Source organism: Crocodylus siamensis, chromosome 11, assembly GCF_052110815.1.
Source record: "Crocodylus siamensis isolate JL-2025a chromosome 11, ASM5211081v1, whole genome shotgun sequence".
Classification (NCBI taxonomy): domain Eukaryota; kingdom Metazoa; phylum Chordata; order Crocodylia; family Crocodylidae; genus Crocodylus; species Crocodylus siamensis.
In genome coordinates, this window is record NC_143405.1 from 42279198 (window position 1) to 42293874 (window position 14677).

Sequence of the window (14677 nt, forward strand, 5' to 3'; positions counted from 1 at the left end):
TTATTCATTTTGTGTGCCCTAATTGTGTAGATGGTGAGAAGTTTACTGTGCAGTTAATTAGGCAGCTCCACAGTAAATGTCTTGTGTAGATGCACCCATTTAAATGCAAAGCCCTTCACAGCACCAAAATTAATACTACACAGAGGAGTTAATGACGATGTATAAGAGGCAATACTTTTATTATGCTGATTCTATCTTTGCACTGGTCTCTGTTCTGCTTTGATAATAAAGTCTCAGATGGTTTTACTGGCCTAAGTGCCTTTTACCACCAGTGCTTGACATAATGACTGTGAGTCTTGACATTGTCTCCAGTGTTTGAGTGATCTCCAGACTGGGATTCCTTTTACAGGCTTTCTATGAAGCTGCTTCTAAAGTTGCAGCTAGTGCAAAATAAGGTTGCCTAATGATGGAAATACATTACATGTCAATATTCAACAGACTTTAAAGGCTTCCTGTTCACTAAAACATATTATTTGAAGAGTTTATCTACAGGATCCGAGACAGTCTGAATCCTAACTCTCTGATATTATGTGTCTCCCCAGATGAGTCACTTGTGTTGGTACATTTTAAGTTTAGATATCAGGTCTTGAAAGAAGGACGTTTCAGTGAACAGTCCTCAGAACTAGCGGTGCGCTAGTACATTGGTTCATATCGGCACCAATAAAAGCAAAATTTACATTATTGGCAATTGGCTATTTTTGGCTGATGTTGCTAATAATGTCACTGATAAATGTTGCATGTGTGTGCACAGCCAGGCAGCTTGGAGAGCAGCATTCGGCTGGTAAGCCTGTGGGGGGACAAGAGGCAGGGGAATGGGGTGGGGCAGATTGAGGCGTCTACGGTGAGGGAGGGAGTGGGGGTGAGGATGAGGCTGGGGAAGGGGCAGGCACTGCCCAGCTGGGGCGGGGCAGGTGCAGGATGGAGCTGCTAGCGGCCAATCCAGGGCATGGTGAGGGGGGGTCACTGTCCTACCACTGGTGCACCCTGGGGGAGACACAGAGGGGTACGTGCCCCCTGGATCTGTATGGGTGAGGGCAAGCTGCTGCTGTGGGCTGGGGTCGGGGGCAGCACCAGGCTCTTCTTCGTAGGGAGCTAGGTTGCAGCTATGTGCAGGCCAGTTGGTAGCAGTACTGGAAGGATGGGTTCAAAGGAGAGAGCTATGGGAAATTTTGGGGAGACCACAGCTCACTCTGTGCCACCCCCCATCACCACCGCTGCCCACCTCGCATGCAGGCCTGGCCCAGTGCCCTGCTGAGAAGAATCCAGCACCACCCCTGACCTCAGCCTGCAGTGGCAGCCCACCTTTGCCCCATGCACAGATCCGAGGGTCACATGATCCTTCTTGCCTCCCCTGGGATGTACCAGTGGCCAGAGCTGTTGCCATGCCCCTGGATGAGCCATTCATGGCTCTGTCCCATGCACCATCCTGCCCTGGCTGGGCAGCATCTGCCTCTGTCCCAACCCCACCTCCACTCCTTCCCTTACTGTGGGGGCCTCAATCTGCTCCCTTCATGCCCCTGCCGTCCCCCTGCCCCTCTTCCCTCAGAGACTTAACAGCCAGATGCTGCTCTCTAAGCTGCCAGGCTGCATATGGGCAATCAGATAGGTATCAGCCGATATGGCTTGCTAATAATCAGCCATCGGTACTGGCCCCAAAAATCTTTATTGGTGCACCCCTACTCAGAATTTGGTTGCCATATGTGCCCAAGGGCCCAAGTTTTGTAACTACCAGGGTATGGTGAAAGGAGCATCAATTTAGACAGGATTTTGCTGGAGATTGATTAGTGCACCAGGCTATTATGTATCTTGAATGCAGGTTTTGTTATTGCTTGAGGATTTTACCTTTTATTGCAAAGTGTCCTTTTTACAACCACTTGTTGGCAGTATACCGTGCTTTACATTTTTGTCAATGAACTAAAAGGCTTCAGCAGTGGGCAAGTGTCTTTTATTAGTTCAAACATAAGCAGAAATAGATTTCTTCAAAAATTGTATTATTAGGATTTGTAAAAACCAGTTTTAAACCAAACTGACATGTTTAGTCACTGGGTTATTTGATTCAGTCAGGTGAAACTGAAAGCAGTTTGTTTATTTTGTGCCTTCTAAAAATATTTAAATATGTGCTTAAAATATTAAATGGTCATTCCATCATTGTAATGTGTAAACACTCTTAATTAATAATTAATTCAAACAATCAATTGATAAACGTTACACCTAAATTACTTGACAGTGTCCCCTTAATACTCTGAGAGCAATACTGTAAAATATATGCTTAATTGTTCCAATGTTCATTCAAAGCAATGCCATTACAATCTACTGATACTCCTGCCATAATATTGTGGTATGTAAAGCCAAGGTACTGAAGACTGCTTTCCCTATTCTGAAATATATAAATATTGTACTAAATGTCAGATATTAAGGGCCTAATTTGAAAGCAGAAGCTCAGTGCTATAGGGCACCTATACATGTGCAGAGAGGCTGCTCCAATGCGCTGTAATTATAGTGCATCAGAGCAGACTCAATTAATTGGGGTCTGCTGGAGCGTAGTAATTATTATGCTCCAACAGACATCATCATCATGTGTATCAGTGCCCTAGCACTAAAAAATGACGGTGGGGGCACTTTAAGTAAAGCTTGTTTACAGCGCTCCTACTGCCATTTATCAGTGCAGGGACGCTGATGCATGTGACACTCCAGGTGCTTTAATTAGAGTGGCTCTTGGAGCCACTTCAATTAAAACACATCCTTCCCCTCCACTCCCAGAGCACATATATAAGCCCACCCTAGACTCTTCTTGACTATATTTTTCAGGATTGATCCCTAAATATGTAATGGCTTATTATAATTACTAAAATATTAAGTAACAGATCAGAAGTAACATGTTTTGTGTTTAATTTTCTATGTCTAGATACTCTGCAGAATTTATAATTTACTCTGCTGCATTTGTTGAAGAACTAAATTTTCACAGTCTCAGTTAATAGGACAGACTTTGTTCTTTGCAAATGCCAAAATTTGTTTTCTTGGTATGGTTAATACAAAACAACATAATTCTATGAAATCCAAAATGATATGTCAGTATATACCACATACATAACTTCATGAAAGCCACCACAGCTTGAACTTGTAATGATTTTCTGTGCCATTTTATATCAGATTTTTGTAAGAAAAAAGGAAAGATGGCTAGTAAGTGAACTGATCTTGGATGACTGCAGTGCCCAAAACTACTACTTTGCATGATGTTTATTTGCTGTGACTTGTCCATTCCTCCCTTTTCCAAAATCATCTTTATTTTCTTTGGTTTATTTTTGTTTGCTTTTGCTTTACAAATTACTTTGAACAATAGTTGTCTGTACTGATGGAAAAGATTTGGGAAAATAAGCAAATGGCTAAAGGTGATTTAACAATATGAAATTAAAATGTGACTGTCATATTTAAAGTGCCACATTACAGTAATGTCTAAAAAAAAATAATATTTTCCATAAGGGAAATGAACTTTTCTACAGAGAACCAGAACATAAGTTGTCTACCATATAAACCAGGGGCGGGCAATTATTTTGGGCAGAGGGCCGCTTACTAGGGCTGTGTGATGCTTCAGTCCCTGATTTAATTCAGGGGAGATTCAGTCTGATTTGGGGCCAAATCTCTGAATATAAATCGAATCAGAGCACCCTTTCATCTCTCCGAATCAATTTGGAACCCTCCAAATCGATTTGGAGAGATTCAGACAGATTTGGCCATTCAGACATAGATACAGCTTTAAATGTTGTTTCTACATATCTCTAGGTAGCAGGGGCTCTAAACACTGCAGATGCAGCATCCTACAGAAGCAGAGGGGGGCTTGCCAGTGTGCTTAGCAGCAGGCCCAGAAATGGACCAGAAGTACTTCCAGTCCACTTCCTGGTCCACCAAAGAGCGTCCAGGGGGGGCCTTGTTGCACACCCCCCGCCCTTGTCTCAGTGACTGGTGTCTCCTGGGTCTAAGGGGAGCACCCAGTGGTCCCTCTGCAGCCTATCGCTGAGCCATGAAGGCACAGGGGGACCCCCCAACGTGCTCCCCAGCAGACCTGGAAGTAGACTGGAAGTACTTCCAGTCCACTTCTGGGTTCACTGCCGAGCACGTTGGGGAGCCTCCTGTTCTCCTGTGGGATGCTCCATGTGCCCCAGCACCACAGTGATCACGAGCCACACTGGTACCTCGAGTTAAGCAGAAAAACTTTTAAAGCTGTGCCTGTGTCCAAATAGCTGATTTGCTGAATCAGCATCAAATCTTCAGATTTGGATTCGGCTGAATTGAATCAGGGACAGTGATCTGAATCAATGGATTGAATCACTGTCCCCAGTTCGGGCTGAATCTGAATCTAATAGGGCCCGTTTCACACAGCCCTACCATTTACTAGGTTTTGGCAAGCCATCGAGGGCCACATGACAGGCAGCCAGGGGCAGATAAATATTAATTTTCTAAATTTTTTAGGGGCCCCACAGACTGGATAAATGGCCTGGAGGGCCACATCTGGCCCATAGGCTGCATTTTGCCCACCCAGTATAGGCATATACTGAATGTCAAAACTGACATTCTGTGAGGGGGCCATGGGATAGCACACTGAAATTTGACAGAGTATTTGATTGTTGCTTGTCTATAGTTTGTTCTTCATTATATATAATTTTGCAACATTCAATTAAGACATTTACTTTAAAAATAAAAAAGAGAAATCAAGTAAATAAAAAAACGAAGAGAATATTTTGAGGACAACTTCCCTGTTTTATTCGCTACCTGCCAGCATGTTGCAGATTCTCTTCATTTCAGTGCTGTTAAGCTGGTTTGACATGCTGTTTTACAGAAAATGCAAGAATAAGAATTGCTTATTGTTAGAAAGAGGTAGGGAAGGAGAAAATATGACAGGGGAGAAATGATGTTTAGGTAGAAAATTTGAGAACTGGACTTGATTGGTTAAGAAGCCAAATACATGAATTTCCCCATGCTGGAGCTGATGACTAGTGTTATAGGGCTGATTAATGCAAGACTCTAGTGGTGACCAAACACTGACCTTTTTTCTTCACTTAAAATAAACTGTAATTACTTTTATCTTTTTCCAGAGTGGTAGGTTGGCCATTATAAATTATAAATAAATACAGTTTTTAAAGTGTTGTATATGTGCAGTGTTGTAAGAACAGACGGTAGAGAAATAAAAACAAACAAAACTGAAGTTCTCCTAACTCCAAAGTGTCAGCGTTTAATATATAGAACTGTTTCTCCTTTATGAGCAGCTCTTTCAAAATTCCAAAAAGCAAATGTTCATGTAAAAGTGGCTTTTTGAATTCCATATGCTTTACAACTAATAATTTCTAAACCTAGAATCTTGGCAGAAAAACAAAATAGGAAATGTAAAATTCTGAGGGAAAAATTATCAAAAATATTGCCCAGCTTTAGATATTTTTTCACTAATTCTGCTTTGCTCTACTGTTAAATAGATTAGTGGTCTACTATTTTCATGTCCTGTAATATCAGCCTAAAGTCACTGCTGCTGTAGATATCTCAGTAAGTAGTGTGATGCTAAAAGTATCTGAACAGAAAATTAAGGTTAGCCCTTTTGCTCTTTTAGAAGTTTTGCTAAGTATTTTTTTAAACTTACACCCCAAATTTAATACTTTTACAAATGTGTTTGTACTGTGAAGGCAAAGTAGATATTTCCCTAGTGTTTATATTGATCCAGAGTACTAGTCTATTGAAGTCATTAGGAAATCTGTTTTTTTTTAAGGATTTCTCCTAAAATGTCCATTTGTATCCACTCTAGATTCATTAGCAGTAACTGGCTGATATGTCAGTGTATCTGGATTGGAAAACAGAACACATCTGGTTATCCTGTAGTTTTCATTATGTTTAGATCTGATTAAATTGTTGCAATGCATCTGGATTGCCTCACTAAGAAGATAACATCTAAATAAAGAAAAAACAACACATCTCCCTTTCCAGAGTCACATTGAGTAAACTAATGGATCAGGTTATTTTTTTTACCAGCATCCAGAGCTAAGCCTAGGTTTACCTGAGAAACACCCCAACATTTATTTTAAAATCTCTCTTTGCATAAATTAAATGTGAAGGCCCATACGACAGTGATGGGATGAGTGCTTAGTCTTTGTTAATGCATTGTGACCAGTTGAATTAGTGCATCAATAATGTGTAAGACATATTTCAAGATAGGAAGGTTCTAAGCAAGCCAAATTAAATGATTTACAAAAATTCCTTTTCTCTGGGGCCCCACCATTAAGGACCTGCTTCAGTTCCTGTGAAAGTCAGGTTCAGAAGTCCCACTGAGTTCAGTGGTGCAGTCAGGCCCTAAGTGCAAAGTCATCTTGAGTTGTTAAACCCTTGCTCTTTGTCCTGGTTTACCATATAAGAAAAATTTCTGCCCTCTGTGCCCATTTAACATTCACAACTCTAAGAGATGACCCTTAAAATGTTATCCTGCCTGTCAGTTAGCAGAGACTATTAGGAAGTCACTACATTGAGGAGGTCCCAACATGGCCAAAGATTAATTTGTTCAGATGCATATGTGAGAAATGTTAAACATCACTGAGAATCAATAAACAGAGTTCTAATTAATGGCTCATTTCCTATTGCTGTGCTTACATGATGTGTACTGTGCATGTATATTATATATGTGTGCATGTGTGCCTGTATGTGTGTGCATACATATATAAACACATGTACATACATTCATATGTACATACACATATACACACATATGTTACTTTTCCTTCAGTAGGCAATATTGTTTGTTTTGTTTTGTTTTCTCATTAGACCACAGATTTTGTTTGAGTAATTTCTGTTTATGTAAACCTAAACAGAAGTATGCAGATATTTGACATTTCATGTGTAATCACAAATATTTGCACCCTGCCTGCTCTGTTCAGGGCTATTTTAGTGATGCCTGGAACACGTTTGACTCCCTCATCGTTATTGGCAGCATAGTAGACGTCGTTCTCAGTGAAGCCGATGTGAGTATACCCCAGCTTACTTTCCACAGTCTCTACTTCTCTTTCCTGGTCACCCCACTATTTCCATCATCTGGACAAGTCACAGATTTTGATCTGATATTTCTAAGCTATGAATACAGACCAGTCATAGCACAGTTCTGTTGATATGGGAAATAAATAGCCATGTGCAATTTTGATTTTCTCAGACTTGAAAGGAAAAGATTGTTTACTGGTACATCAGATGAGTCTAGAATGTTTCTGTGTTATAACACTGTCCTTTTCTTCTCTTTTTCTGTTTGTGGTTTTCTCCTGCCCTCTTTCTGCTGAATGCTTGTCCTAACAGCACTATTTCACTGATGCATGGAACACTTTTGATGCCTTAATTGTTGTTGGTAGCGTCGTTGATATTGCTATAACAGAAGTTAATGTAAGTAACAATTGTTTGTGCACTAAAAATTAATTGCTGTCATGGACAAATTCAAAAATGTAAACTTTGTCCCACAAATCCCTTTTTAGAACTAAGTTCATTTACATCCTGAAATAGAAGACTTGACTAGTGAAATAAATATTATTCAATAACTTTAACAAGATACATGCACACTCTCACACAAAATAATAGTACAATGAAAATATTTTTTCTACACATAAGCTATGTAATATACTTCAGAATTACCATAATTCTAGGCCTATGCTACTGAACATTATTGTTTTAAACCTGGTATTTTTTGGTAGATAACTTGATCTGACTATCAGGCATTGTAAATAATCCTAATAGCTGAGTGGTTTAATAAACCACACACTTTCACACAAGAGACCTGGCTTGGAAGGGGATCTGAATGTACATGTCTTCCATGTTGTGGGAGGCAGGATAGGCAAAGACAGTAAAGCTTTCTGTCCCTAAGGAGTAATACAGTATGCATTTACAGTTTATGCCTGCTGAAGATCCATCCCAATCTGTTTTCCAGGCATGGTATAACTGCTGTACCATTGTGTTTTTCTTGGGGTTCCCAAAGAAAGATTCTGGCTGACTCAGGTAGGGCTGCTCCTGCAGACTCCGGCAGCTCTATGTCCCACTCCCTCCCAGTTACTCTCTGATAGTTTTAGAGCACAGCCTAACCAGAGATGGTAAGAGATACAAAGAGCTGCCTGTTATTCTTTTTTCAAGAAGTACTGGAATGCCTGGCCCAGATGCTTTCTACAGGATTTTTGTTGTTGTTACCTGAATTTTTGCAAACTATTTGCCAGAGATGTCTTTTTCTTGTCAGGTCATTCACTTTGCCGAAACCTCCTCTAGTTTCCCTGTGAAAATACACAGTTTGCATCATCTGCACTAAACAAATATTCAGTAGTGCATACAGTAATGGCATATATTATCCTGCTTTTAATTATGTTGAAAATGAGATTCAAGTTATGACTTACCCAAGGCCAGTGACAGAGCCAGTGTCCAAGCGCAGCTATTCTTCTAGTTTTTTGTTTAAGGGAAAAGGGGGAAAATATCACAGTGGCATTACTACATTCCTATAAAACATAAATTTCATCATTAAGGGTGCCTGTAGGGGTGTGGAGAGGCTCATCTCACATGCTGTAATTACAGCACATTGGAGCAGACTCGATTAATTGAGTCTGCTGGAGCATGCTAATTAGCACACTCCTACCAGCCTCCGCATCTTGTGTATCAGCTCCCTGCACTTCAAAATGGTGGCAGGGGCAACTAAACTAAATCTCATTTTAAAGCATGGGGACGCTGCTATATAAGATGCTGTGGGTGTTTTAATTAGAGCGTATCTTGGAGTCACCTCCAGGGCACATGTAAAAATGCCCTCAATGTTAAAGTTAAATATGATTTAGAGAACTGATATTAAATTAAAAACTCTCATAAACCCACTCCATTTGCTTCATGTATTCTGGATATTATTGAAATCAAGTTTTATTAGCACATGTGCTTATAGAAAGCACATTGTAAATTTATTTTCACGCTAGAAACCTGATTGTTAGGCTCACACACATCCCGTCAATCACAGAAACAGACTCATATGCTTTATTTAAACAATAATTTGTGCTTTGACTTTTAAATAGCAAGTCACAGTGTTTAAAAAAATGGAACTTGTCAAATAATTTTGACTAACAGATACATTTGAAATAATCACAGTCTCTTTTAAATATTCCTGGAAAAGAAAAAACAGGCATAATTGTCAAATACATCATTTTTATGAATTAATGGATTGCTCAGTTCATTTACGTAAAGCAGGATGACAAAGTATCTGATGAAGTAGGCCTTTACCTATGAAAGTTTGTGCCTGTGAACCAGTTAGTCTCTAAGGTGTAACAGTGCCCTTCCTGACTTAAGATTAGTATGGCTAATGACCTCTCATTTCTTGTAAGTACCCAGGAGTTTTGGATCTAAATCTTATGCTCAGACCAAGTAAACCACATTATTAAAAATGTAATAGTGCAGCAAATGTCTTGCTCTGGTATGCTGAGAGCCTATCAGCATTGCTGCTTAAACATTCAGAATGTGGTTGTTAACAGACAATAATATGAATAGTTTTGAAACTTCTGTGATTCTAGTTTATTTGGTAAGTGCTGTGATAGGCATGCAATTAAACATATAAACAAATTTAAACCCGATATGAAAAATAAATGTGTTGTTTAGCAGGATGCAGTGAGATTTTTTTTCAATACCTAAATAACTATCAACATAGCAGAAGGTTTTTACAAATTTTCGCTAAAAATTTGAAATATTTTTGTAGTGCAGCAGATGTTTCAAATGAATACATAGCAGATTAAACCTGACCAATAACCACGATCAAAATAATTCCAAGACTACTACATAATAAAAATTCCTACCTTATTTTATTTGTACTAGTAGAATTATTTAAAATGATAGGCCCAACTCATGACTCACTGCTGTAAGCAGAGAGAGGTAGTTATCTGTGTTAGTCTGAAGTCAGTCAGAAGGCAAGGTAGATATGCACCTTTAGACTATGGACAGAAATTATACATAAACCAGTATAAGTGATTGGAAACTGGTTCAGGTCTGTAGCACAACAGAAGTTTAGTGTACATAAACCACTTTCAGAATGGCCAAAACCAATTTAAGATGAACTTGGATGGATGTAATATCAGACTTAACTGATTTAGGTTAAATTGGTTTATTGAACTTCTGTCCCAGGTTCCCTTCAGATTCAAGTTAACTCACAGTCCCTCAGCATTCCAGGATGCTTTGCACCTTCCCTGCAAACTACCACACTCAGGGCTGGTGGATTAGCCTTAGCCTAAGCTATTTGCTTCCGCGGAGCAGGGAGGCATACTCTAGCACCCCGGCTTCTGCCTGAGCCATGACAGGCATGTGGCTGCATTTCTGGAATCAAAACTGAATGTCTGTTCATTTGCTTATCAATTCAATCTACATAGTTTAGACTAACTTGCAATGATTGAATTGATTCAGAATCAAGCTTTTTGACTATATTTAACCTTATAGATTAACTAAATAATATTATATATAGTGAGGACAAGCTACTACTGTATCATATCAGTGGGTAAAAAGCTACAATAATGATGGTGTAGAAAGCTGAAAAACACAATTTGAATCTCACATTTCAGATTAAGCTTGCACATCTGGCCATTAGAGAAAAAACTTTCTATATGGTAGTAAACTGAATAAACTGTAACTCTGAGCCAAATGCTGGTGAATGCTAATGGTGAACATTGTATCATTTTTACAGAGACACTTTTCAAATTATAACTGCTGTTCAAGAATCAGATTTTCAAATGCAGCCTCTAGATTTTGTTCTCAAATAACTCCTTTTCTGGTATTTACATATCCAACACTTTAATTGCATATTCAGCTCAGGCACTTACATGTCAACCAGTTTGTACACACAGTATATTCTGTGTCTTCTTCGGGGTACACAAAACATTGGCCACCTAAAACTGCTTCCCCGAAAGGTCCAAGTGCAAGTGTGAACGGTAGTGAAAAATAGTTTGTGTGTGCTAGCTGTAGTTGATTGCAGCACTTTGTTTTATACCGTGTTGACATTTTTTTGACAGCATTACTTGTGAGTAGAGTTTATTACCGCTAAGCTTTCATTTGTTATGAACACTTACACGTTATACTAATTCACACAATTGGCTGGAAAACTTGCTAGAGAAAAAGCTAGTGATCTCTACTCTATGTATATGCTGCATTCTGTGTTTCGATTTTGAGTATTAGCACTTCCATTTCTTATTATCTTCTTATTATACTCGCTACAAAACATGCTTGTTGGTGGCATCCTTTACTACTGCACAGCAGACTGTTTGATTTGTGGAGTAAATATTGTCAGTTTCAACTCTGTAAGCTTTTAAATTTTACAACCCTTTCCTATGCTTTGTTTGTTTGTAAAAGTTGAAGCTATGGTGCTGTTTTGATATATTTCTGGGCTTGATTTCCCATTTCCAACATGAAATGTTTGATAATACAGACTGTTTATAACCCCCCCAACCCCCCCCCCCCGCTTTCATATGGCTATTGTTTGTGATATTTTTACCTTGTTAGTGTCATGCAACTGATTAACGCTTTTAATATTCAGTGTCAATATTTTCAGAATTCTTTTATTAATACCGTTAAACGCCAACCTTAAATGTGTCATTCTTAGCACTGTTTTTTTGGTCTAACAACGAGAAAGATACTAAAATATCTATAGTTCAGCTATAGTGGTATATCGGCCATGTCTTTATTGAGATTTCAGACACCATTGTGACAGTTTCTGCACAAGCCGCTAGGTTAGACATTATTTACACTGAGGCATGTAGCTTAACTCAATATAGAAATAGAATAAATAAGCTGCAGCAGCAGTATCAGTTGCTCTTCAGCAGTGTAAATCATATCTGTGTGAGGAGTTTGCTCTGGGGCAATTATAGTTCTGGCTCAGAATAGACATAGACTTAAAAATATTCCATACCTTACAAGGTAGTGAAGTCATTCAGACCCATGGACCAGCTGCACATTCCTTTACACATGCACGTAGAAATTGTTTCATGCTATGGATGCAATGAGGCAACTTTCTGACCTGTGTCAGTTTAAAAGTCAAATAGCTCTGACTGTCAGTGGAGTAACTCCCAGTTTGTAGCAGTGCGACATTTGTATCTAGCCCAGCTTGTATGAGTGAGTGGGTAGGTCTCTAATTTCAGTGTCACCTAGATGGTAATATTAGATGTCATCTCTCTATTTTGCTTTTTCATTATTGTCTTTTAATTTAAGGGTGTTATAACATTATATATGATGCCATGAGGTGGCTCTTGGGGTCCTCTTAACTTAGTCACAAGTGAGTGTGTCTACACATGTATTTATTATTGTGGCTTTTCTAATGTGCACTAAGTTTACTACCTCCAATGTGAAATACTAAATTAATGCACATTAGACTGCGCTAAAGCACAGTGGTACGTTTTCATGCTTTTTAGTGATGCTTAATGCACAGGAGACTACTTTACAGCGCATTAGCGTAATGTCACAGTTTTTACATGATACTTTAATGTTCAGTAAAATAATCTACTGCACATTAACATGCATGTATAGATGCACCCACTATGTCCAGAAGAAAACTTTGTTTTGTAGTCCTATAAAGTACTGAACACTGTCAATTCCAGTTGAAATCATTGGGAGTTCAGAGTGCTCAGCAGCCTGCACCATCAAACCTATGGCCGGGAAAACCCATGAGGAATCTTGTTATACAGTAGCTGCAGAGCAACATATATTTTGGAACTATGCAATTCACAGTTTTGTTTCTTGGTTTAACTTTGTCATTTAACACCCCTTCCTTTTACTGATGCTTTTTTTCTGCCACCTAACTAGTTTTCATATTCATTTTATTTTTAGAAATGTTTAGAGGCAAGTATACTTAAATAAATATATACATTTATACAGTGTAGCAGTTTACAAATTAAAACCACTACTAAAGGCCATATAATTTTTTGTCTTTGTCCACCTTTTATATTCACCAAGTTCACGCATGTGTCCCATGTGTTCGTATGGTACATGCAAGAGATCTTTGGTCATCTAAAAAGTTCCTTTTCACTTGACAAAGAAAATCACAGAGCAATGACTGAGATATCAGACCTGGTCACCTCATTCTGCAGTTAGAACATATGTAATTAAATCACAAATAATAAAGGATAAATATTCCTGAAATGTAACAGCTGGAAACATTTGGATTTAATGGTTCTAAAAAGGATCTTGTATATTTCATATTTGTTTGCGGAAAAACAGTTTGGATGACCAGAGGATGACTTGAAAGCATGCTCACTTTAGGTCCCTACCAGCAAATATGAGAATTATTCATTCACGTGCATTTTAAAAAATGTTTGATAGTCACATATGATTGTTCACCAGCTGCTAAAATGTTGAAAAAAATGAAGGTTTATCTTGCCTGGTTTTATGTGTATCTCCTTTATCAGTGTCAGTAGGACAACCCATATACTTAAAGTTTAGCACTTCTTAAAGGCTTTACTGATAAAGCGCCTACAGTGAGAGCACCTATAAACTCTACTCTGACTCTTCCACTAAATGCCATTCATCTTGAACTCTGTAAAAGGCAGATTTTCCAGTTTCCCCTTGCAGACAGCCATGGAGCATAGCTATATGACAAGCCACAAAGATGTATCAAAGGAACAGAATTTTCCTCTCAGTTCTGTAGGCATAAAATTGTCATTCTTATCATTTCAGGGCTTTCAGTAGCATAGTGGTGACTTATATCTGTAAGTTTAGACTGCAAATTCTTTATAAGACAAGCAGAACAGAGAAGGGATCTGTAGATTTCTGTTTAGATTTTGATTCTGACCTCATTTGTACTTATTTTATTATAGTGATAAAGTTTCCATTGACTTAAATATAGTCATGGTTTTCCTCACTGGCTTCACCAGAATTCATCATGATTTATGGCTATTTGAGACCCAGACTTTTAGTTATTATTCACTCATTTTCACATCTGTAAATTCTTGGACAGCTGTGCCCAGGAAGCCTCCAATCAACACATGTACCAATGAGCTAGATTATGAACCCTTTACTGTACATACAGATGTTCAAGGAGGTTACATCATGTTAAAAATAGCCAACCCAATCTAACTTATTCCACTCAGGTGTGGACCTTATGCTTAGATCCCTAGTTAAATGGATCTAAGTGCGAACTGTTCAGAAGTTCAGGACAATTAGATTGCTCTAAAAATGGCTGACCCAGTTTAAGTTAAGTGTACCTCTGTGATAGTCTAACTTAGATTGGGTCCAACAAGACGATTTAACTGAACTTCTCTACAGTTCCCAGCACAGCCCTGGGGCTGAGAAAGCCTAGCTGTTAGCCCTAGCCCCAGGGCTGTGCTTTTCCTACCTACCCACCCCCAGCACTGCTATTTTAACCTCCTGGCCTCTCCCCCCAACTCTCAAATGGATCAGCCCCCAGCATGGACCAGCTACTCCCCACCCCACTGAGCCCACCCCCCATTCTGCATGCTGCTGCAGGTGCTGGTTTTACTGGTGTTTGCCAGTGCTGGGAGAGGAGGAAGTAAGCTGGGCTGTGGGAAGGAGCAGGTGGCATGGCAAGGATAGTTCATCTGAAGGTAGGGGTCAGGAGGCCAAAAATAGCCCCTGGTCCCAGGGGTGGGGGAAAGATCCTCCCCATCCTCCCCCCAAAACTTCCCAGACCCCACCAACTCCCCCCATGGATTCCTGCTTT

At 39.2% G+C, this 14677-nt stretch overlaps 1 protein-coding gene across 1 annotated transcript in view; it reads left to right on the plus strand.

Moving 5' to 3' along the window:
- Positions 1-14677, plus strand: part of CACNA1D (calcium voltage-gated channel subunit alpha1 D) — a 432804-nt gene that overhangs the window by 333007 nt on the left and 85120 nt on the right. The window contains exons 30-31 of the mRNA XM_090022496.1: positions 3151-3180; positions 6909-6992. Of these exons, the coding sequence (XP_089878622.1) occupies positions 3151-3180; positions 6909-6992 (114 nt within the window). The remainder of the gene's footprint in view (positions 1-3150; positions 3181-6908; positions 6993-14677) is intronic.